The sequence below is a fragment of the Suricata suricatta genome, chromosome 15 (assembly GCF_006229205.1).
Source record: "Suricata suricatta isolate VVHF042 chromosome 15, meerkat_22Aug2017_6uvM2_HiC, whole genome shotgun sequence".
NCBI lineage: Eukaryota > Metazoa > Chordata > Mammalia > Carnivora > Herpestidae > Suricata > Suricata suricatta.
In genome coordinates, this window is record NC_043714.1 from 3,749,364 (window position 1) to 3,775,790 (window position 26,427).

General features: G+C 37.1%; 1 protein-coding gene across 1 annotated transcript in view; it reads right to left on the reverse strand.

Moving 5' to 3' along the window:
• The window catches only part of PXDNL (peroxidasin like), a 134,175-nt gene that overhangs the window by 69,819 nt on the left and 37,929 nt on the right, over positions 1 to 26,427 (reverse strand). Inside the window, exons 10-15 of the mRNA XM_029924002.1 lie at positions 15,517 to 15,629; positions 12,806 to 12,962; positions 12,082 to 12,225; positions 3,673 to 3,781; positions 2,030 to 2,187; positions 19 to 197 (exon numbers count right to left, since the gene is read on the reverse strand). Coding sequence (XP_029779862.1) covers positions 19 to 197; positions 2,030 to 2,187; positions 3,673 to 3,781; positions 12,082 to 12,225; positions 12,806 to 12,962; positions 15,517 to 15,629 — 860 coding nt within the window. The remainder of the gene's footprint in view (positions 1 to 18; positions 198 to 2,029; positions 2,188 to 3,672; positions 3,782 to 12,081; positions 12,226 to 12,805; positions 12,963 to 15,516; positions 15,630 to 26,427) is intronic.

Below are 26,427 nucleotides of genomic sequence, written 5' to 3' on the forward strand. Positions count from 1 at the left end.
CAGAAGGCGCTCGAAGGCGGTGCGGGACGCGCCCCACGCGGGGTGCCGCAGGTTGTTGCACGCGCCGTCCGCCGCCCGGTACTTGCGGTGGAAGCACAGGGCCGAGCAGTCGGGCGCCCGCCTGTGCGCCGTGCAGCCGGACAGGTTGGCGATGCGGCTGAGGGCGTGCGGGGACACCAGGTCGTTGTAGCGGAATTCTGAAACGCAGAGCCGCGAGGGCCGTGAGGCGGGGCGATGGGAGGGCCTCAGACCCGGGCCGCGGGCAGGGGCCACTCTGGGCGGGCTCACGGCTTTCCTACATGCCGCAGCATTTCACTAGAACACAACCAGAAGTTCTAATAAAATGAGGTGGGGGCACCTGGGTGGCCCAGTGGGTTAAGCATCCCACTTGAGCTCAGGTCATGATCTCACAGTTCATGAGTTCAAGCCCCACGTCAGGCTCTTTTCTCTCAGGCTTTATGCCGTTGGAAGATAGGGTCTAAGATGTGCTAGTGAGGATCGTGGGGATACTAACCTGAATGGTATTTGGTATGAAGGGATGGAGCAGTACCTTCTAAACTCCCGCAGGCTGTCATTCCCCAGGGAAGGTGCCACAAGCCTGGCGGTGTTTTGGAGCCACTCTCCTAACAGAGCTTAAAATCTCAGCATAATCCTAAATCTGCAAAGACTGTTCACTAAGTCCTGTTTGCTGAGAGTTGTTATCCCTCCGTAATCGTCAGAAACCAGCTAATGACACCAGGACCACTTGCCCTTTATCTGGATAAGCTGGTCTCTGGATGGGCCCTCCGATACCTTATTCTTGGAAATACACAATAATCTTCCTGAACATAAAGGCTTGGATCCTAGGTTCACTTTTAGAGCAAAGTGATCCTGGAGGCGGAAAAGGCCTTTAACTTTACAAATAGTAAAGACAGGTAGAACAACATAGTGGGTTTTTTTCTTGGGAAAATTTTGCTAACGTCCTTCCATATTTTGGATGAGAGTATGTATATACTCCGTTTGGCAAAATGAGCATTAGGAGCAGTGGATGCATATTTTAGCAAAGCTAAATCTGTAGATATTGCTTCTTATTTTCTGGTTATGAATTTAGACTAAGTTATTCTTGAAAATTGCTTCTTCTAGTAGATACGTGTGAGAAGAGAAATCAAAGACCCATTGTCCTGATCTGAAACTTGAGAATGTTGAACTGAGCTTTTGGCAGACCTGACCTTGGCTAACTTTTGCTAGTGAGACTCAAAAGTGAGCAGCCGGAAATCTGATTCAAGGGCTAAGATGGACTAGATGGACGTTTCACTTGGACATTTCAGTTGAGGAAACTCTGAAACCCAAGACATAACAGACCACTAGGGGCTATTAAATAGAGCTTTGGAAAAATTGTATAGGGCACCTAAATGGTGCTGGGCACAGAAATGGCCCTGTGCACTGTCTTGATGTATTTTCTGAAGGGGAATAAAGAAAGGGCAAACCTCTAGAAGTTTCTGTATAGCAAAGAATCACATTCATTTACTTAATTGTAAAGAGATAGATATTGAAAATATGAAAGATTTCTATATCTGTCTCATTTCACATTCACTAAATAAGTGTCTGCTTTGGGAAAAAATACATGAGAATTTCAGGATAGCAAAAATAAATACCAATTGGATGGGATACATATGTTATAGATGGAGGAAGGAATTCAAATAAATTCACTGAATCATTGAAGTGATTCCAGTGACATGTAGAGGAACCTTGCCCTGGGAATAAAGCCTTTCCATAGGAAGTAGTAATATTTTTTGGATTCAAAAAGTAAGTTCACCTAAAATGGGTCTCCTAGATTTACTAGAAATATATAGCTGATAGAAGTTGACAGCTTCAAAGATATATTTATCATACTTTCTTTAGAATTTTGGTTCTTATGAGAAACATCTGCATCCATTTGGTAAAAGTGGTAAATTAATTTCTAGATCACATGGTGTTTTGGAGATTCAAAGCTGAGGGGTGATCAGTTTTGCTATGGACAGTAGGCTGGGAACAAACTCCAGAAGCTGACCTCTGCCCTGAGCACCAACACCGAGCCCCTGCTTCACATGCTCCTGGATCAGCAGAAGTGTGTGCTCAAAAATCTCCCCGGCTCTCGCCGTCTCCAGGGTAAACGGGTCATGCGGATAATGAAACAGAGCCAGCAGATCACCCGGGGTGCGAGGTTTTCTGCAAATGACAAAAGACATGACTGTTCACGAGGCAGAACTGCAGAATCCAGGAATCTCGTGTGTCCTGTGCGTTTACGAGTACATTTCCCAAACAACTTAGAAGAAGGGAACCTTCACCACCAGATAATGGGCTTCACGGGGGAGCTAGGAGTGCTGTTCCTGTTTCGTTAATGAGTGAATCCCAAATGTCAGTGATGGTGCTATATTCAAAGGATACATTTTTAATGCATCAGTGACTTCAAGAGTAGTTTCCAATAAAAGGCAATATCTATGGTGAAACTTATAAACTTGTGGGGTCCACACATAGGTCCCAGTGGGCCCTCTGAAATAGTGTGCAATACATACAGCCTGTTTCTGGGTCTTGGCACTGTCTACCCTTTCCTCATGTAACTTCCTGGAAGTTCCCGTTCACCTTTAAAATCCTGCTCAGACATCACTCTCCCCAGAAAGTCTCCTTGATAACTCTGACAAACTACCACCTTCCCGTTTCTTCTGTATCGTCACATACAACTATTACTACAGAAGATGTACTTAAATTGCTGACATATTGTGTCCTCTACCACAGAAGAACTGATAATGCCTTATCCATCTTTATATCCCAAGTACAAAGCCTACTGATCAGCACACATGCATTGAAAAGTGAACTAAAGAAATTAAAAAAATATTAGTCACTGAGAAGGTGAAACTGTTTTAGAGATTTTGGTCGGCTAAGACACGTCTGGTTCTCTGTGTCTGAAATCATAATTAACTTTAGATCCCTGAACAATAGTAATCATAAATAGCTGACTTTAATTGAGCCTTTTCTATGTGACGGAAACTGTTAAAGCACTTTAACTGCACTAACTTATTCCATCTTCCGAACAAGTTCGTCCATAAAGCAGATCCCATTGTTACTTCCGTTCTTCAGACAAGAATATTGCGGTCCTAAGATGTTTAGTCGCTCACCCAAGGTCACCCGGTTAGAGAGCGATTATGTGAGGAGCCGCAAGGACTCTGTTCAGGCGATGTGCAGCACTCCGTGTACCTCAGCAGGACTGAGGGGCCTTACAGAACTAGAAGGATACTCGGATTTGAATTACAATAAACCAAAATATCACACACCCTAAATCTTTGCCTGTGAGCTGTCAGTTTACGATCAGATGTGTTCAACGTGACAATCACTCTCAATTCCTGAACCGGCAGGAGCCCTGGGTCCCATATTGGTGGATGCCAACCTAACAGGGACACTGCCTGATGCCCGTTGTGGGACCATCTAGAGCAGATCTGTGATCTGAGTCTCTGCCATTTAGATTCTAAGGGGAAGAAGTTTCATTCTCATTGAGGCTGAGCCAGCCAGGAAGGTGATAACATGCACACGCGACTGAAGAAAACACATACTTTGGCAGTCTTCTGCACTATGCCCACTGTGATTTATGGAGAGTATAAAAATCAAGTAAGACTGAAGTGAAAACAATTTTGTAATCAAAATAAAATAAATTCTTACTGTGAAAACAAATGTCTTTGCGTGGAGTTAATTGCACTGTCAACCCTCTGTATGGCGTCAAGAATGGATGATTCAACAAAGTCATCGCCGGCTTGTCTACCCTGGATTGCTTTGAAAATCAATTCCATGATTAAAAGTATCAAACAGACCTTGAAGTTAGGAACAATCTCATATAAATGGCATTACAAAAACTTCCAAGACAATAAAATGTTATACAGTGTCCACATGACACTGCCCTTGCAGAAGAGGAGGTAAGTATCCGGAAGCAAAGCTCCCAGCAAAAACAACAGCATTATTTAGGGAACTGAAACATTCCGAAATCTAGTAAAGCTACGTGAAATATTTCCTTTTTCATAACACTGATTCAAATGGGATTCAAGTGTGTTAGTAATTTGTCATCTTCAGAAATGTCCATCTCTTCAACCACCTTGCTTTAATGTTAAACATTAAAATGAAGTAAATATTATCACATCCCTATGGAGATTTCTTAAAGCAAGGATTGGACTCTCAGTAAGATTTCACTGAAAAATAATTCATGATGTTTCTATAGCTCTCCAGCATGTAAGAATTCTATTAAGTTGGATACTATAGACAAAGAAAGCTTTTGACTTAAAGTAGAGTTGATAATTTTCAACATATTAAATCTTCTTCAGATGATGGTTTAAGAAGTTTAATGTAAAGGGAAAAGATGCTAATAAAAATGATCATGGATATTTAAAACTCATATAAGAAAAATAATCAAGCATATCCATATTATTTAGTTCATTATTGAGAATATTAAAAGCATAACAAAAATTTATATGACATAATTAAAACAATAACTTCTTGCCATTGTTAAATATTGAAAGCAAGAGTAAGTATAGCTCCAAAAATTGAATTTAAGAATAATGTCATTAAGGAGATATAAAAGAATGAAAAATTTACATAAAATAGGAAGGTGCATGTTTTATATATTATTTTTTATGTATCATATAGTGAATTACATAATACAATATATTAAAATATTATCTTGTATATTTATATATAAGTATATATATTTGTGTTTATGTATTTTGTAATAGATGAAATCAAATAGCATTCTACAACTGCTTGTTATAAAAATATTCCTTTATATTATGACAATATATACATACCGGATTGGTCCATTGTCCTAAAAAGATTACTAACATAAACAATTTCCAGAAAAAATACCAATAACATAGATACTATAAGGAAAACAGTAAAATCAAGGTCTCTGCTGAAAGACATTCTTGATAAACTAGATTATGGACAGTAGTTATAGGTTGGAGGCTATACTGTCAGTTCAATTCAGTCTTTATCATGACCACAATATTAAAACTCCAGAGCAGCAGTTTCACCTTTTATAGTTCAAATATCACATTGGATTAACTATAGATTCGCTAAAGATAATTGAAAGAAAATAGAGATAAATTAATGTGATTACATGAAATTAACAATTCCCATTCAAGGACAGATAAATAAAGGCAAAAAGATCATAGAAAAATAATTTAATAGGTAACATATTTGTAATTTCTAAATCTGACATAGAATTAATATTGTTTCATTCAAGAAGTTCTTGTAACACTGAGAAAAAATATATACAATCAAGTTGTAAAAGAGTAACACGCCCCCAAATTAGTAAGTATATAGCAGATGTTGAAAACCTCATGAATAAAATTTAAAATACCAATGAACTACCATTTTATGCTTCTTCTGGAGAAAATAAAAAAGCTGATTAATGCCAAGTTTTGGCAGGGGTGAGTGGGCACAGGTAGGCTGGTGAGAATGTAGCATGGAAATCTTTCCAAGATTTTGTGTAGTGATCTATATATTTTTGGATTTGCTTTGTAAATTGACATATGTACACACTCCCTCACCCAGCAATCTCATGCCCACACATGGATCCAGAGAAATTCTCAGCAAATCTACAAGGGATACAAATGAGAAGACTCATTGCAACTTTGTGTGGAAGAAATTAGGGAAAACTGTCAACAATGGAGTGTGGGTGAGAAAAACGTGGCAGACGTGGAGCATGCAATGCCATGCAACGGGTAGTTTCCTGGATGGACACATGCACTGATGCTAACGCACATGCTTAATGCCAGGTAGGAAGCTGAGAGACTACCATAAAATGACTTAATTAACTATAATATAAGTGCATTATAGTTGCTACATACATAGCATGAGGGGAGTGGGGTACTGTCTTACAAGTGGATGGATTAATTAATCAAGCAATTAAGCAATCGATATAATTGCAACAATTATGAGAAAATATTCTCAATATACTTAACAGGATATATACCTTGTGAGAGGTTCAAAAACAAGTCGGTAAGAAAAAGCCCATTCAATTTGTTATTTGTACTTGATAGTAAAGGAACCAAGGTCCATCAAACCAATCTGTGCTGATTGTTGGCTGACAAGATGTTAACCTTTTGTTTCCATGTTAGCCCTTTACCTGTGAACCTCAAGTACAGAGTGTGGCATCATGATGTGTTCTTATTTATGACAATTACGGTCATTAGACCCCTGCACCTCTGTACATAATATATGATCACAGGTCTATTTGGATTTGGAAGTAAGAAAGGTTGTATGTAGGACCTAGTCATCACACAGTGCACAAAGCTTGTAAAAACTCAAAAGGCTCTTCACTATGGCAGACAGAACTTGGGAAATGATATTTAAAGTTTCAGAAAGAAGCAATCAACATATTAGTCTGAATTTTATTTGCTTCATAATCTTGCTTTTATTCTGCTTATAAAATAGTTTTACTATTATGGCTGTATGAAAGTTACAAGCCTAAGGAAATCTATATCTCTTCTTCATCTTTTGACTTATTTGTAAAGTGGAAATAATAAGACTTGCTCAACATATAGTTTGGGCTAAACATGATTGTTAAATAAAAAGGCAGGCAGACTTCTCTGAAAACTACATGTCACAATGCCAACATTAGGTGTCTTTCAATAATTATGTTCCAGACCTGTAAGTCATCTATATATTCATATTATTATCAGCTGCTCCTCCGTTGTCCTATCATTTCTTCAACTTGACCTGCTTTTGCTCCATGGTGATAAGAAACTAACAAGTGTGCGGACGTGAAAAGGAGAAGAAAGTAACCAGAAAAGTTGCATAATATGTAAATATTGTTTGAAATAATTAAATTCTAATGTGCACAAATAGAAAACACATAAAAGTTGTTCACAGAGTATTAGAAGAACATTAAATATGTAGTATGTTCACACAGAAAATATTTGTGGTAACAATAACTCTCATGTCGTTTTAATTATGAATTTTTAAGGTTTCACGGTTTTATGATAAAATAAAACTAACCTTTTTATTATTCATTTGGTCTCAGTATTGTTTTATTTGGTATGGTACAAATTGTGAAAAGATTTCCATAAACGTTCTCAAAATAGCACTGTATTATGCAAAGCAAATTCAGTTTATTGGGGTACATTAGAATCAAACAATACTGTTAATATTTTATTTGTCTTAAAAACTACCTCAAGTAATGTTATAGGGATAGAATGATCAGATAATTCTGAGTACATTCTCCATCACTTTATGCAAAATTCTGCAGGAGGAAGAACTAGATCATTTTCTTTTCTTAAGTCTTGGGGCTGAAAAGGGGGAAGACGTCTCAGTAGGGCTACAAAACAGGCATGTTTCAAGTTGTCTAATGACCATCTCCTTTCAGTTCCGTCCATGCATCTACCATCTGTCACCTCCAAGGAAAAAGACTTTATCACCTCCAAGGAAGGTAAAGTCCAAAGATAATTTGAGTCCTTTCAAGAAAGGGGAGCTCAGGGGTAATGGCCCACCAACTGCTGTAAGCCACCCTGTCAGGGCATGGCCCAGATGAGAAGGATGGGGCGTGGGGGGTGGAACAGGACTGAGCCAGAGGAGGGACACTGCCTCAGGACACCTGTCCCCTGCCTTCACTGTCACCACAAGATACCTATACCCCAACAAGAGCTGAGTTTCTTTCCCGACTGAATATTCTTTATCTCCCCCTCCGTACTGGAAGAAAGTAGCCAGACAATGTAACTATCATAACTAAACAGGCCTTCCCACATTAAATCTCCCTCTAAAGAGAACAGCTGACTGCCAACGACTTGGACAGGGATGTCCTAGGAGACCAGACACTCCCACAGCATACAAATGGACATTAATGACGGCCTTCGTGAGATCATTTTCTTTGGACAGCAACAGTTCTGCCTTACTCATCATTTTGCCTTGTTAAATATGTAAATGGGCTCACTGTCTTGCAGGCTCCACCATTACTTCAGGAATGGAAAAGGAAAGAAACTAACTGCTTCTTTCTGGCTCTAATAATTGAGATGTGCCTTTAATTTTCTTTATTTGCTTTCTTTATAATTTCTTAACTCTCTCCACACTACTATACAAAAATTTTCTTCTCAAAATGTGATGCCCATTTTTTTAAACATGTGGCTTATATCAGGATAGATGTATGTGTTCAGAATAGGTTTATATGGGGCACCTAGGCGGCTCATCTGTTAGGCATCTGATTCTTGGTTTTAGCTCAGGTCATGGCCTCATGTTTCCTCACATTGAACCCCATGTGGGGCTCTGTGCTGACCTGGCAGAGCCTGCTTGAGATTCTCTCTCTCCTTCTGTGGCTGACCCTCCCCTGCTCATGTCTCTCTGTCTCTCTCAAAATAAATTTAAAAAAACACATTCCAAAAAAGAACAGGTTTTATATATAAAAGGATGGGAAATGTGTTCAAAGTGGTTAAAGGTATAAACATGTGCAGATGTGTGTTAGGTATATGCTGTTGTTTATGGAAATATTTTACCATTCATTGTATTATTAAAGTTTTCAAGTGAAGAAGATTCTCATGTATTTATTATCATGCAAATGTCATAATCATGGTAAATATAGTTAAATAGCAATTTTAAAATGATTTGATATCAATTTCCCTTTATGGATATATTTGAGTAAAGAGAATTAAAATTTTCTGATATTTCATAGCTCACTCACTGAGCAACAACCTCTCTGGTTTTGAAACAGATGTTTTGTCGACAAGGCAAATATCTGGATTAGAATGTCAAAAAATCAGTGACTTGTTCCTTCACGATTTCAAAAATAACTAGATCCCAAAAGAATTAAATAAGCTAATTGATAATACAGCACTTGGAATACATGGTAAATGCCCAATAAATGTTAACTTTTTTCTTAGTAATATTAGTATCAGTTTAATAAAGGTTACTTACTTAACATAAAAGGAAAGATCTCACTAACGTAAAGTCAACTAATGCCGCCTTAATTCTCATTTATAATTTATTGGGTTGAAGATGCAGTGAAACTAGAGCATATTATAAGTGAAAATCTTATTTAGAAAGCTATTGCAAAAGCCCAAGTGGCCAAAGAATTAACTATGAGAGAAGAGATCCGGTGGTGAAGTAGAAAAGAAGCATTATTTGCAGCCAAAGCTGGTGATACATTTAGGGTAAAGAAGGAGAAGGGAGCAGAAAAAATCAGAGGCTCTGGCTTCCTCCTCACAGAACATGCGCCGTGTGGAAGGGACTGTCGGAAGGTTACAAGGTCTTGGGGTGAAAGTGGGGAGTTCAGTTTTGAATACACTCAAGATCGGTTTTTAACATGTGGAATCGGAAGAACAATGGGCATTCCAAGATGAGATGTCCAACATACAATTAGACACCCAACTCGGAATTTCAGAGAAGTTACATAATCGCAAACAGTCCAAGCATGTTATTCGTGCTCCAAAATTTTCATTTAATAAGTACTGGGTCATGATTTCACTTTTAGCCTTGTCCGCATATTATCCCAGGGTCTCCGTGGCAAACACCGTGTCCTACAGATGAGCTCTAACCCGCTACCCCACTACTGCTGCACATTTGAGTTCTACCAGAGAGGCAGAGTGCCTATGCCAGGAAGGACTCTTGAGAGTGTCCAATTCCACTTTTTTAAGAAATTAGAAAAGGAATTCCAGGTATAGGTAAGTAAGGCATCCAAAGCGGCTGAGATCAGTAAAGGCAAGCTTGATGCCTTACCCCAGGTTTCTCCCGCTATCTCACACTGTTCAGGTTCACTATAAACGTCTTGTGTCCTCAGACAGAACAATTTTCACAAGCAAGAAATGAGTCATAAGAATATACTGTGAATTACGAACTTCATAGCACTTAACGGCACATCAATATATATAGGAAGTATTAAAATAAATCATGTTTTGGGCAAAAATTGTGATTTTTTTTTTTGGTCTGAAGCAATATGTGTAGCTTTCATATGCCAAATACATTCCAGAGAAAGAAGCAGGCAGAACTGTGTAATATTCACCAATATAAAACACTTTGAGGACAGCGTAAACTAAAGGAAAGGCTCCCAGTAAATACTGTATCAGCCTTACAGGTTTTTAAAAATCTATTAAAACATTAAAAATTGATTACATCTATGAAAAAACTCCTTAAAATAATCACACCTTGTGGAAACCCTTTTTTCGTTTGCTATTATAAATGCCTTTCTTTGAACATCAACTCATTCAAGTGCATGGTTTATATAAATAATGCCCAGATTTTGCTTAAATGGTTATTGTGTATTTCTCTTATTTTGGACTACTTTCCATGGTTATATTCTCCAATACGGGAGAGAAACTCAGAAGGCATGATCTTCTTTGCATCACTTATTACAAAATGAGCAGAGTTATGATAGTCCATAACTGCGAAATTGGGCCAGGAAGGTCAGAAAATCCTCCTATAGTGCACAGTCCTTTCCCTTTAATTAGGATGACTGGTGAGTGAAAGGGTGTAAGTCATAAAATGTTCCGTAAGTGATATGTTATACTGACACATTTCCTCCTATTGGGCTAATCTGGGTTGTGTGAACACACACACACACATACACACACACACACACACATACACACACACACTGCTTGTCTGAAATCTTCAATTAATTCCAAACTTTAAAAGGTACCTCTTCATACTTTTTTCTCTTTTTATAAAAATATTTCTAAAATCATAAAATTTATTTGGTATGAGATGTCTTCAAAGCAAAAAACATAATTTTTTCTTGAATGAGTAACTTTTTTTTCTGTACTATTTTATCCCAATAGCCAGACTTTCTACTTTCTATACGATAGAGCACAATATTGATAAATGCTACCTATACTGCTTTAAAACCTGGTAAATAGAGTGATTAACACATTTTAATCTAAATGTTTTACTTTTAATGTGTACATATAAAATGGCTAGTTAAATCTCAGTCCACCACAATGAAATTCTTATGTTGGAGGTTCTAAAATATTGACTGCTGTGATTAAAGTGTTTGGTTTCATGTGACAGAGCAAATCAGAGAGACAGACATGGAGAGAAGATGAGGCAGAGAGAGAATGTGTGTGTGTGTGTGTGTGTGTGTGTGTGTGTGTGTGTGTGTGTTGGTAAAGATTTCTAGCATTTCTAAAACATTAATGATATCAATATAAATCTTATAAGTTTTTTCCCAAAATGCCCAAGGATGTTTTCCCATAGTGAAGCAATAGAAAAAGGGCTCCATGAATTTATAAAAGGAAACAACTGAGGTGCCTGGCTGGCTCAGTCAGTTAAGCATCCAGCTCTTGATTTTGGCTCAGGTCATGATCTCAGTGTTTGTGAGTTCAAGCCCCCGTGTTGGGCCCCATGCTGACAGCATGGAGCCTGCTTGGGATTATCTTTCTCTCTCTCCCTTTCTCTGCCCTTACCCTACTCAGCTCTTCCTCTCTCTCAAAAATAAACAAACATTTTTTTTAAAAAAAGAAAGAAAGAAACACAACTATCACAGATTCTAAATCAGGAAAAACATGAACTCATAGCAAATAGAGAGTCTGGCTAAGATTTTGTAACATTAAGAAATTCTATGTAAGAAAGAATTTCTGATCCTGTGAGAATAAATATGCAGTGGTTACTAGCTACAATGTTATAATTTTAAGAATAATATTCTACAGAGAATGCGTTCTTACCCTACATTATAATAAATACGTGAGGACTGATGTATCATTAATAAAAATATGCACTTTTAAAAAAATACCCCAACGAATAGGATGTTTGGAAGTTTAACATTTCACTAGAAGTCACAAGTAAAAGAATATGAAACTACGGTACTCTATGATAGGAAGATAGTGATATCGCTAAGGATGTGATTTAATTAGATAAATCCATTTTTACCCAGGCCTGTATTTATAATGAGAAGAGTTACCCCGTATTTTTATAGACCCATAAGAGCTAAAAGGAAAAAATAAATCTGTAAAACCCTATTTATGAAATCTGCCCATTTCTAAGGAAACCAAAAAGCAGGCAAAGCCCAAAATAGGACTCCATATGCTCGTAGCTGAACTCGTTTAATTCCACTGCTGATTGTCACCAAGGCACAAGCTCCTAAGCAGCCCCGATGTCAGCTCACAGGTCCCCACGCGCTGTGCTGTTTGAACGCCTTCCCCGCGGAGACCTTGGCGTCCATCATGGCCCATCTCCATTTCCATGGCCGTGGCTGAGGTGGCCACCTGGGTCTGCCCAGAGATAGACTCTCGCTTCCAACACAAACTGATTAAGTGAAAACTTTTTAAAAAGGGTTTTATTTTTTGTCATACGATGACAATTTTTTAAAACAATCACCACTGATAATTAACTGGCAGGGCTACATCACCAGACTGCTAATGAAAGGTAAGTCCATGCCAGATATGTTGGCCAGTCATAAATGTTCCCAAATACTAGATATTTGTTCTCATAGTGGCGAACGTCACCTAGACATCGGATTGACTGACTGAGTTTTAATTTTACTATAGAACTAAATACACTAGGTCAGAGCAACCTATCCATGTTAAATTCCAAATACCCTTAAATCTCTGACTCCACTTTTATTTAGCTATGAAGGTATCTTATATTCCTTAATTGTCAGTTACTAAGAAAACATTTGTAAATCTTTGTCCTTTATGTTCGCTTTTGGCATTGTTAGCTTTGGTGTTCGATACCCCTTCCTGTAGTTTACACTTCATACGTTAATATTAACACTTTTGACTAGAAAGAACATATAAGGGAAGGTGGGTAGCAGGTCAATCAGTTAGCATTAGGGGTAGAGGCTGTCAAAGACGTTTATCTGGATTGCGTAAGGAGCCGCACTTACCAACGACCGTGAGAAACATGGGGGCCACGACAAAGCCAAACGCATTCCGAGCCACACACTCGTATCTCCCGTGGTCGGCTGGCCCCGCATCATAGATGGTGAGCGTGCCTTCACCACTGATGTGGAATTTACCACTCTCCGTGACCTGAACACCCGCCTACGGGGAGCGGAAAGAATTAGCACTGGAAGAAAATGAGATTCCGTAAAAAATACCATCTTACCTTTTGTCTGATATAGCTTCATTCATTCCACAAATATCTGAGCGCCGACGGTGTGAAGCACTAGATGAGGTAATTTATAATATAATGAAGAGAAGAAAAGAGAGAGAAAGGGCTTTTCTGGAAATACAGTTGGTCTCCCTCTCTATAATTAATATGATACTCAAAATTCAATTATGTAATTATTTCATACCATGATTCTTTTAAAATCATCATTCCAATGAATGAATATATATACCATTCTGACAACAGTAAAAATAAATTTGAAAAGAAGGAAATTTTTCACAAATCTACGATCTAAATGCATCAAGAATATTTTCCTATTACAGAGTTCTCTTCTATTTCTTCTTTATATGTATTTATAAGTTTTATGTTGCTGCAAAGTTTTATATGTCAGTGTTTCTCAACTAAAACTCTACCATAAGAAGATAAAATGACTACATTTCATATGAAATATTACTAAAATGTATTCAGTTATTATTTGTATAGATTTATGTGCTTTTCATTATTATGCCATTAACTTTAATTTTTTCGTTTATTTACTTTTGAGATAGAAAAAGAGCATGAGTGGGGGGGGGTGGCAGAGAGAGAGGGAGACACAGAATCTGAAGTAGGCTCCAGGCTCTAAACTGTCAGCACTGAGTCGGACGTGGGGCTTGAACCCACAAACTGTGAGATCATGACCTGAGCCAAAGTTGGACACTTAACCGACTGAGCCACCCAGGTGCCCCTATGCTACTAACTTTTAAAAAGGAAAAGATACTGCCTTTCTGGGACTGCCTTGGAGTGGAGCCCAAGTAGGGATGCTTCTCTCCCACCCCAGCCCAGGAAACACAGGCAACTGAGGATAGGAGTTTCTGTTTCAAAAAAAGTCAGACCTCAGGGATGGCCAACAGGCCAGAATGTAGCCAGAAAGGCTCAGAGTGAAGAAAAAAATGCCTTACAGGTCTTCAGATTCTCACAGTTGTCTTTGGCCACTGGGAGAAAACAAGCCAAGGTGACGACTGGCTGGTAACTCAGAGTAGGCAGAGAGGAAGGAGCAGGACTTACCAGATGGAGGGCAGATGGAAAACGACCAGACGTGCAGAAGGGTAAGAAGTGAGCAGGTGCAGAGGCGGGAAGGCCCAGAGGGGACTGCCTCCCTCCACTTCCTCCTGCTGGACCATCGTGACACCTTCTCTGCAAGAACATTCCTTTCTGCTGTCCTGACGTGCTGCCTGACCTCTCAGGCTAAACCTACAGTTCCATAGTGTTTGCTTAGTGTCTCTGAGCTGTCAGGTACGTTTCCTGTAAATTCCTTATCTCCTTATTTTAGGCAATTTCTGCTGTTTATAGCAAAAGTAGCCTAACTCACTCCTGTTTTAAACTTCTGAAGTTAGGATTATTCTAAAGATAAAATGTGTGAGTGTCTAAAAAATGTCTGGCATATAATCAACTCTCCATCAATTCATTTGGGATTGGAAGCTACTTTTTAGTACTTAGACTGAGCAATTTTGCTGGTAAGATTATATGAGAAAGCATTTAGTATAATGTCAGGGCTTCAGAGACTAACCAAAATGTGTATTTTTCACTTCTTATTTTTAGTATAAAAATACTTGAATTATATAATATTACATTCAAGAGAAACTATGAAACACTCCTCAGACTATTTGAGAGTACACAAGCCCAAAGTTTCAGCTCTGAGATCACGAAACGTCCTTTGTACGGAGAACTGCATGTGACGCTCAGCGACAGCACAAAAGGGAGCCACCAAAAATAAGGCCTTGTGTGACACGGCAACAACAAAAATAAACCAAGTGCTTCTGGAAAACGGCTCTGCAACTTTTCACAAATTTTACTCTTTGTCAAAATCCTCTACAAAAACTGTCATTCTGATGTATGCAATTTCACTTATCTTTAAGAACATCAGAATCTGAGGCCAATCATTTCATTTTAATAAAAATCTTAAAATGAAAGAAGCAATTCCGTTGAGAGGATATAGCTCAAAGAACCAAAGGGAGTAAACAGTATAAATAGGAAGCTATTTTCTTTACAGTCCCTCAAGTTTTGAACCTACAGGAAGACTCTTTCATGTCACTTTGTTTTAATACCAAGTTTTTCATTCTTTTCTTGTTGTAGTTAATGCCCTATTTTTAATCCACTTCTGAGTTATTAATTCAAAGTTGTCTCTTGCTCGCCACTAAAACCCCTAGTTTATAGAAGACAAAAGCAATTTTTCCTCAGAAGAATTTAGTTATGCTTATGAAGCTTTCATCACCAAGCAAATGAGAAAGGATAAACTTTATCAAAGCCCTGATCCCAAATCAGATGCAGTCACTTAAAGAATGAACAGAAAAGCAGCAGGAAATAAATTTATCTCAGTGTAAAATGTATCACTTGCTAGCAAAAACTCACAACAGTAATAAATCAATGTGAGAATCACTACCTCTTTTCAGTGGGTCAATGCATTTGTCAGTGTTTTTAATATTACTGTGCTTTTGGTTGAGATCTTACCTTATTCCACGTGATCACGGGCTGTGGTGCTCCCTGAGCATGACACGAAATGTTTACATTCTTGCCAACCTGCACACTTGTGTCCTGAGGTGGTTGAGTAAACACTGGAAAAGCTGTGGAAACAAATCAAAATGACGTCATGTCAATACCAGTTTTGTCAATGTGCTCCATCCAAGTCAAATGGTATAAGTCTGTACATGCATTGGTAAGCCATACTAGTTTTTGTAAAATCCAATTACTAGGACACCTGAGAGAATAATAAACATCAAAGCAATAGTATTCATAATTAGGACAGAGATGAGAACAGAAAAAAGGAAAAGAAATATACACAACCTTTATCCTTAATATTTTAACTCTAACTTTTAGCCTTAAATATTTGTAATATGTACTTCTTCAGCTGAGTAGTGGGTATAAGGATTTTCATTATTCTTTTTCAATATATTTTTATAAGTCTAAAATAAAGATATATGACAATGTCAAACATTGCTGGCTAAAAAAAAAAAAAAGAGACTCAATCTTACTTTATTTCCTCAAGAAACAAACTATTGTGTCTTACCTAATATGAAATAGATCATTGGAATAACCCTATAACTACTAACAAAATTGAATTCATAATTTTTTTAAATTCCCAAACATCAATATTTAGGAAAGAATTAAAATCATTTTACTACAGAATTCTCATCCAACATGCAATCTTTTCTAGAAACTAAAAGAGAAGGGCATGTTTCCAGACTCTTTTTAGGCTGTTTACTTTAATAAAACCAAATAGGACAGTACCAAAATCAAAAAGAAAAAGAAAACCCTACAGACCAATAACCTCTCATGAATACAGACACATTCATAAAGAATTGGGCAAATAGAATTCATCAATACAGAAATGTTATTCCTGGGGTCCAAGACTGGGAAAATAGAATTCATCAATACAGAAATGTCATTCCCGGGGTCCAAGACTGGTTCAGTACTTGAAAATCAATCAATGGAATCTATCATACTAACAACTAAAGAAGAAAAGTCCTGATAATTTCAATTGGCACAAAAGGTGTTTCACTACTTTTAATACTCATTTATGATTAAATAAAAGCTCTCAGAAAAATAGTAATAGAAAGCCTACACAACTTGAAATTGAACACAGACAAAAACCTACAATAAACACTCTACTTAATGGTGCAAGAGTGAATGTTTCCCCGTCAGATAGGGAACAAGGCAAGAATGTCTTATCTCAGACCTCTGATTGCACATAGTGTCAGAAGTTCTGGCCAGTGTAACAGGGCAGGAAAGGGACACAGAAAACATACAAATTTGAAAAGAAATAAAACTGTCTCTATTTGCAGATAATATTAGTGTCTACACAGAAAATTCTAAGAAATCTACAAAAATACTTCAAAGTGAGCTTAGTAAGATTGTAGGATACAAGATAAATCAATTATGTTTATATATTCAAGCAATGAACATATGGACATGAAAACTCTAAAAAGACTACCTTATACAATTTTTCATAAACATTTAAATATTTGCATATATGTCTAACAAAACATGTGTAGCACTTGTATGCTGAAAATACAATGTTGATGTAAGAAATTGAATGAGATCTAAATAAATAGATATATCATATCCATGGATTGGAATTCTCAAGATAATAAAGATGTCATTTCTCCACAAATTGACACTAGGTTTAGTATAATTCTTTTCAAAATCCCAGAAAGATTTTTTTTTTGGATATATAGGCAAGATTATTTTAGAATTTATATGGAAATGCAAAGGAACTGAAATAGCTAAACAATTTGGACAAAAAAGAATAATGTGAGAAGAATCAACCCACCAGATTTTAAGACTGGTTATATAGCCAAGATAATTAATACTGTGTGGTATTGATGAATGCGGACACGGACAACTGATAATATAGTCACAAAATATGCCCAACTGCTATTGACAAAGGTGCAAAAGCAATTCAGTGGAGTCCTTCTCAACAAATGGTGTTGGGCAATTAGGTACCCATAGGCAAAAAAACAAAAACCAAACCAAACCAAACAAAAAACCCCCAAGCTTGACACATTGTACAAACTTTAACTTAAAATGGACAACAAACTGAAATATAAAATGTAAAATTATAAGTATAACTTAAACAAAAGTAGAAGAGAATCTTTGGAATGTAAGGCCAGGCAAAGAGTTCTTAGATCCTATTCTGAAAGTAGAATCCGCTTTGGGGCACCTGGGTGGCTCAGTCAGTTGAGCGTCTGACTTCAGCTCAGGTCATGATCACGCTTCATGAGTTTGGTGGAGCCCTGCACTGGGCTCTGTGCTGAGGATTCTCCCTCTTTCTCCCTCTCTCTATGTCCCTCCGCACTTCTCAAAAATAAAAAAAAAAAAAGAAAGAAAATATAATCCACTGAAGGAAAAAGTTGATAAACTGGACTCTATCATATTTAGAACATTCTGTGTTGTGAAAACCATGTTAAATGGATGAAAGACAAATTTCCAACTAATGGAAAATATTTACAAACTGCATACACAACAGAGGATTAGTATCTAGAATATAGAAAGAACCTGCAAAATTCAACACTATGAGACCAAACAATTCAAATAGAAAATGGGCAAAAGGTATGACATTGCACTGAAGAGAATATACATGACAAATAAACCTGTAAAAATATGCTCAACATCATTAGTTATGAGGGAAATGAAATGCAAATTAAAACCACTGTAAGGTGTCACTACACACTCCTATAGAATGGCTAAAACAAAACACAGGGACAACCCAAATCACTGACAAGGATGTGGAGAAATTGGATCACTCATACATTGCTGGCGGGAATGTAAAATGGCAAAGCCACTCTGGAAAAGAATTTAGGAACTTCCTTAACAATTTAAAGATGACATTACCCAGGTGCCTGGGTGGCTCAGTCAGTTTAGCATCCTACTCTTGGTTTTGGCTCAGGTCATGATCTCATGGTTCAGGGGACTGAGTCCCGCACTGAGTTCTATGCTGGCAGGGTGGAGCCTGCTTGGGGTTCTCTCTCTCCCTCCCTTTGCCCCTCCCTCCCTCTCTCTCAAAAAATTAATAAACATTAAAAAATAATGAAGATGATGTTACCATACAATCCAGCAAGTGCACTCTTGGGGATTCATCCCACAGAAACCAAAACTTAACTCTCACACAAAAACCTGTACGTGAATATTTATAGCAGCTTTACTAGTCATAACCAAAAATTAGAAGCCTCATGTCCTTTAATGAGTGAAAGACTAAACAGACTGGGGTATATTCACATCATGGCATACTGCTCAGCAGTAAAAAGAATAACTGATAGATGATTTGATAATGAAAAGAACGATAACACACAAACTCTGGATGCATCTCCAAGTAATTCCGCTGAATGAAAAACCCGCCCCCAAAGACCACATCCTGTAAGATTCTATTCATGTAACAGAGTTATAGAAATAGAGAACAGATTGGTAGTTGTTAGGGTTTTAGTAGGTGGAGTCTGCAGTTTAGTAATGAGTCTGGATCTCTTTGTGTTATTTCCCACAACTGAATGTGAACCTCCAATTATCTCAAAATAGAAGCTCTAATGAAAATAAATCAACTCTGTGGACATGCAAGGGAATAATACACACCAAAGCCAGGTTAGTGGCACGTAGGTTGGAGCTGAGAACAGACAGAAAAGACGAACAACCCATCTTTTGGCATATTTGTAATCTTTATTTCTTAGTGTGAGTAGTGGGCATCATATCTTTCTTGATGGCTTTTTTTAATGATTAGAATACAATATGTAGTAATATCAAATTTTTTTATGAAGATAAAAAGATTCTGTTCTTGAAGTGAGAAAAGTATTTTGTTATTTTCAAATCTTACATTATATGCCAAGTGAGTACATGTATTTGGGTTTTCAAATACCCCAATGTTTATGGATTCCTGAAATGCATAGTGGTCATCTCGTGACCTGATTCATCTAAGGCATCTCTAATGCTGACGCGCCATATCATGGCCTCTGTCTTGTGACATCCTGCATCTCCAACCATGTTCGCCTCCTGTCTCAACAGCTACTCCTTACCACCACTTATATGCCATCACTTATAATCTTTGGAAAATACCTAATACCACACCCAAAACCACCTGTCCCTCCTGCTCTGACACCTCCTCAGTATGATGCCATCTAAGTTGCTAGGACCCTTCCATTTCCTTCCTGTTGACAAACCCCATCTAGTGTCATTCTCTTCCCTTTCCAGCCAAGATCCCAAGTTTTATCACCTCTGCCACTTTCCTTTCCAAACTCCCAACTCCGTTTCCCCATTGTCCTCCGTTCAATACACTTGCACTGGTTTCTTTGTGCCCGTCCTTCAACAATATCTGGAGTGACCATAGGTCCTGGTTTATCAGAGTCAACCTGCCTTTGTCACTTCAGATCCTATTTAACAACAATAAAAAATCCATCTCTCAGCACACGCTTTTCCTACGAAATAGTGGCATTTTCTAGTCCACAGGAAATTAAAAAACCCATCAGGCTATAAATTCTTACAGGAAGTTAACCCTCCTCTTTCATAGAGGGACCCACTCTTCTCTCCTCATCTGAACTGAAGAAGTCTCTCTTCTCTTATTCATTGGATTTTGTGAATCCCATGCCGTCTTGCCACCTGAGAAACTCTGAACCATCTGTCACTCACTCTCTTCCATCTTTCTGCCTTCTTCCCTTCAGAAAACCCCTCGGGGAAAACAGCTCTCCCCTTCTCCCCTCTCCGTGCTGCATCTCCACTGCTACTTCTTTTGCTGCTTTCCTTCACAAGGAAATTTCTAGAAAAAAATAGTCTCTGCCTATCCACCTCCCCTCTGCCCCCTTTACTATGAAGCTTACTTCCATGAGGGTTTTGTTTCCTTGATCGTATGAAAACTGTTCTTCTTCAGCCCCTTAAATTCAGAATCCTAAGGAAAAAATCAGTCTTTATTGAAAGCAATGTTTTGTTGCTTTTGACCCATTTGATCACTTTTTATTTCTGGAGATAATTCTTAGCTGTTGGGATTCCTTTCTCCTCTGGTTTTTGTGTCATACTGGCCATTTGTTATGGTATAATTCACAGCTTTTATTTCTTCTGCATTCTAAGGAATTCCTGTCCTTGGTCCCCTCATCTTCTCACTCAACACACACCCTAGGTTCTAAGTGACTTCAGTCACAACCACAGACAACACAACTTAGCCCCATCTTCATAAACTAAGCACCACAAGGACATTTACATTCAGCCCCAACAAGTACGTTAAAAGCAACTTTTTCCAACCTGTACTTAGTATCTCTCCCCTTTTGTGAACTTATCTGTCCCTTTTTTGCTATGGAACTAGGAATTCTTCATATATTACAAATTTTAAAAAACACTTGTCAGTTATAGATGTGACAAATAGCTTTTGTTTCTTTTAAAAGTGGAATGGAAGATAAAAATTTTAATGTAGGTGACTTTATCAATCTTTTCTTATAGGCTGGCGGATTTTACATTTTGCTCCAAAAGTTCTTCTGTACAACTATCATAAAAATCTTATTTTTCTTCAGAAATATTTAACTTCTTTAATATTAAAGTCATTTTAAATTTGGAACTGATTCTGAACTATAAAGTGAAGATGTCATCTCATATTTTCCCTGTGACCATTTGCCTATCACTATTTATTGAGGAGATCTACTTTCTGTAGATGAGTAGCACTATCACTGTAATTAATATGGTCTTTTTTGGGGTGTGTGAGTGGCTCAGTCCGTTGAGTCTCCAACTCTTGATTTTGGCTTAGAACATGAAGTCACAGTCATGGGATCAAATCCACCCTCCAGCTCTGCATTGAGCGTGGAGGCTGCTTAAGATTCTCTCCCTCTGCTCATGCTGTCTCTCCCTCTCTAAAACAAACAAACAAACAAACAAACAAACAAAGTCTGCCTTTCTGTTCCATTGATCAATTTGTCAGTCCCTATACCCATATACAATATGTTAATTATGGTAGATTTATAACATCTTACTCTTAGACTATCTTAGTTACTCTTGAATCCTTGCTTTCTCATATGCAGTTTAAATCAATGTTTCATCTTCTACCAAAATCCTTTCCAAGATTTTCACTGGAATTGCACTGACCTATATATCAACGTTGGAAGGACTAACATCGTTACAGTAGGATTTGTCTTCTTCAATTTCTTTCAACCGAACTTTTTTTCTACGAGTTCTTGCACATCTTTGGTTAGATTTATGTGTTTGTTTTAAATTTCTTTTTGTTGTAGTAAAAACACACAACGTATGATCTACCTTCTTAATCCATTATTAGTTACTAATCTAAGGTATAAAGTTTCAGTTAAGCAAGGTGAATAAACTATAGGTATATGCAGTACAATACTGTACATATAGTGAAACATAGCATATCGTGAAATTTATTTTTAACTACTTTACACTTTCTCGCTATTTTAAGATGTATTATTTTAGGGGCGCTGGGCAGCTCAGTCAGTTGAGCAGCAACTTCAGCTCAGGTCATGATCTCACAGTTCATGAGCTTGAGCCCCATATCAGACTCTCAGTGCAGAGCCCATTTCACATCTTCTGTCCCTTTCTCTCTCTACCCCTCCCCTGATCATGCTCTCTCTCTCAAAAATAAACAAAATACTTTTTAAAAAAGAAGTATTATTTTAAAAATAAAATTAGGTATTCTGTTTACTACTGACGTGTAGAAAAAAATATTTTTACTTATTAATATCAGTCAATGATCTTGTTAAACTTTTATTATTTCTGAGAGTATATTTGTAAATGTTTTTGAATTATGTATAAGGAAAATCCTATTACACATAAATAATAAAATGCTATGCATTCTTTCTAATTCACAACATTTGTTTCTATTTCTTTTGTTTCTGCACAGGTTAGAACCTTTGATTACAGTGTTGAGTAAATGTAATCTTTTTTCTACTCCCAAAGGAAATAATTCTAACATTTTATCTTGAAAAACATCATTTTCAAAAATGTTATATACATTATATACAAAAAGATTTTTTGTAGAAAACATCCTAATTGTTTATTTCTGAATGACTAAGACTTTTCTTAATAATGAATAGATAATAAATTTTGTTTACATCTATTAAAATTATAATTTGTCCTCCATTAAGCTATTAATGCCACTGGATTCAGTTGGTCAATATTTTGTATAGAGACTATTCTGAATTTTTTCTCAGAACGTCTTGGATTAGTTACAGTTGGGAACTAGTACCTGCTCTATTCTTTGTAAGAATTTGTATAAAACTGAACTGATCTTAGAACATTTATGGAATTTGTCTGCAAAGTAACTGCCAGATTATTTTTTACTCTTTTTCTACCTTTTACTTAATCAATTTGTTGATTTTCTAACTCCATCTTGTTCACCCTTCTTATCTGAAACTTATTACCATATTTTTATTTTTTGAGACTTACCTTTGATATTTTGCCAGATACATAAGAATATTATACTACTTGAATTCTAAATAATCACTTTCCTAAGTGATTTTCCACTGCTAGGTAGTATTTATTTGTGATTGTTATTCAGTGTCACATCACAATTCTAATTATTAATATTTGGCACAAAATATTTTAATATTACCGTCAGGTTCAGCAGTTTCTCTTTTCACCTTTGCAAACCTTTTTGAATATCAGTCATTCTTTCAAGATCTTTTTTTTTTCCTTTAGGAAGTATAGCCTTTAGAAATGTCCTTAAAGTAGTAGTAGAGTTGCAAACATTCTCGGTTTACTGAAAAATCTTTTTGAGCCCTCATATTTGAAAGACTGATAGTCATCCAATACCAGATTTACTGTTATTTTTCTTGAAACACTTTGAAGATTTGATTCCAACACCTTGTGGCTTCTGCTGCTCCTGATAGGAGGCCTGATGTTAGTTTAGCTGCTGTAGGTGATCTGCCCTTTCTCTCTAATTGGTAATACCACCACTGTGACCACCGTTGAGTGAGGAGACTGCATCGGCAGAGGCTGTGGGATAGCCAGCTGTGAAAGGAGACAAGGTTGGCTAAAAGGCCACAGGCTGGAGCTGGGTGGCCCCTACCAGGGAACTGAGTAGTAGGGGAACCTCAATATGGACTCCAAACAACCTACGTATAAGGCTAGAGAGCTAGCCATGCGGACGACCCTGATGACCAGGCAAGTCCTAGCGGCAACAACAAGGGAAGGGCTTGCCATTAGTGAGCCTGCCTCTTCCTTTCCATTCCTTCTGGGCCATCACCAGGCAAGAAGAACTGAAGGATTAAGAAAGAAGAAAGTATACGAAAACAAATAAACGTTGCCCTTTCCCAGTCCCTGCGCTCGGATGGATGCCCCACCCTAGGGGAGTCACCGGCTCAGGCCCGCTGGGAGAGACGGCAAGGGAAGGAACTATGTACACATCATGAGATCAAAATGTTGACAAGAAGCGCTGGAGACTTTGGTTTGGTAGCATGAGAGTGGCATTTCCATTTTTTCTTCAGAAACAAAATGGTGCCATAGCAACAGGGAGGATGAGAAATGAAAATGTGTTACTGGTTTTGTTGATAAAACTACGAACTTCCTTTTCAGTAAAATTAGGAAAGCACTAAAGCCCACTCCACAAAACGGTTGAAGGGAGGGCTACCTAACGCAGAAAAGGCCAAGTAAAAATGCATGTATAGGAGTTTACGACACAGGTCTCAAGATGGGCTAGGCACATACACTTCTGACTGGAAAGGTAACTCCAGAACAAAATCCGCATCGTTCGTGCCCAGTGTTATTTTTCATAGATCTACCCAGCTCTTCCCAAGCGTTTCACTGAATCGTTACCTTTGCTTCACTCAAAAAAATGCTACCGTTTTTATACATGTTATTCCCTTATGAAAGGGAATCAATCTGTAGATTATCTATTTTGGTTTAATGTACTATCTAGGCACTGTTTTAATTTCTGTAGCTTTATTATATATTTTATAACCTTTAACAAATCCTCCTTATATGGTTTTTTCTTCAGAATTTTCCTGGTTATTCTTTCTTCTGTCTCTTGACTAACTGTAATGATTTGTCTCTCCTAATCTACCTTAAATGATATAATGACAGCAGAAATCTTTTCTTTAGTGAAAATATAGATATCATTTCTTTCTTAAGCAGGATTCTGGGTAATGAGTTCAGTAAAGCAAGAGTAATTTGATAACAAATCCTAAGAATTCATTGAAATATATCGAAGGAGGAGTTGGTTAAGCATCCAACTTCAGCTCAGGTCATGATCTCACAGTCCGTGGGATTGAGCCCCATTTCAGGCTCTGTGCTGACAGCTCAAAGCCTGGAGCCTGCTTCAGATTCTGTGTCTCCCTCTCTGTCCCTCCCCTGTTCACACTCTGTCTCTCTGTCTCTCAAAAATAAATTTAAAATGTTAAATTTAAAAAAATCTATTAAATAAAATATATCAAAGGAAAGCTATCTTGTGTATCTATGCAAAAATTACCATGACAAAAAAATGTCTATTCAGACCTATGTTAACTAGCAGTTTCTGAGAATAAATGTTGATTTTTATCAAATGTTTTTCTTCAGTAATGAAAAGAATCATGATTTTTCTTCTTAAATCCATTAACATGACAAAATATATTAATAGCTTTCCTATTATTGTACTACCTCTGAATTTCTGGAATAAAAAGCACCTAATTATGGACTAATATTTTTTCATGTGCTACTGGATTATTTATGACTTTAAATTATACTTCTTTATTTACATTCCGAGATCTTTTTGCATAGATACACAAGATAGTTTTACCTTAATATATTTTAATGAATTTGTAGGATTTTATTATCAAGCTTATCTTTGTTTTACTAAGAATATTTTTAGTGTGTTTATTAATTTCTAATTCCTAAAACCATTTAAATAGCATTAAAATTTTTGTTATTTATGGATGTGATGGTTTTCCTTGGGAAACCACATAACTGCATGTTCTTATTGGAGGTAACTCTTTTGCAAGTTTAATATTCAGAATAATTAACATTCTATTCAGCCATGCTGCAGAGGAACAGCTGGGAATCTGCACTGTGCTGTGATCCTTGCCAACATTTTTTTCTCCCCTGCGATATTCTGTTTATATTTCTATCTCTTCCGGAATTAGTTTTCATTAATTATATGTTTCTATAAAATTACTAGTTTCATCCAATGTTTATATATACTTGCATATACTGGAGCAAAATATTAGTGGAAAAAATAAAACTATTGCATAGCTAAAGGTTAGAAGCATCTCTGAAAATGGGACAAGGGACATAACAGATAGACATGAGAAAGGCTAGCAAAATGATGCGGCAGCAAAGAGTTTAAAGGGATTAAACAGAAAAAGGAAAGATCTAGAAATCGGGCAAAGAAGATCAACAAATGAGTGTTACTCAAATGCTCATTAATCTCAGGAACACTTTACACTTAAAAATTATTGAGACACTCCAAGAACTTTTATATATGTTGGTTATATGCAGCCATGTTCACCATATTAGAAATTAAATCTGAAAACTTTAAGATTGATTTACTTATTCAAAAATTGCAGTTATAAACTCATGCAATAGTCAAATAACACATTTTTATGAGCATTAATTACTTTTCCAAAAGTAAACTCTTCCACAAATATCAATATTTGAATAACTGCTTTTGAGTTCAATCTCTTTCAAGGAGTCATTTTAGTTGAAGTATATTAATAAAATATGACCTCACAAAGATAAGTATTTGCAAAATGTGGGGCTATTTCCATTATTTAAAAAAAAATTTAAAGATTTTCATTCATTCATTCATTCATTCATTCATTCATTCATTCATTCATTCATGAGAGAGAGTGAGCCTGAGCAGTTGAGGTGCAGAAGTGGACTCTGCATTGACTGCAGACTTGCAGAGAGCCTGACATGGGGCTCAAATTCATAAACCATGAGATCATGACCTGAGCTGAAGTCCAAAGCTCAAGC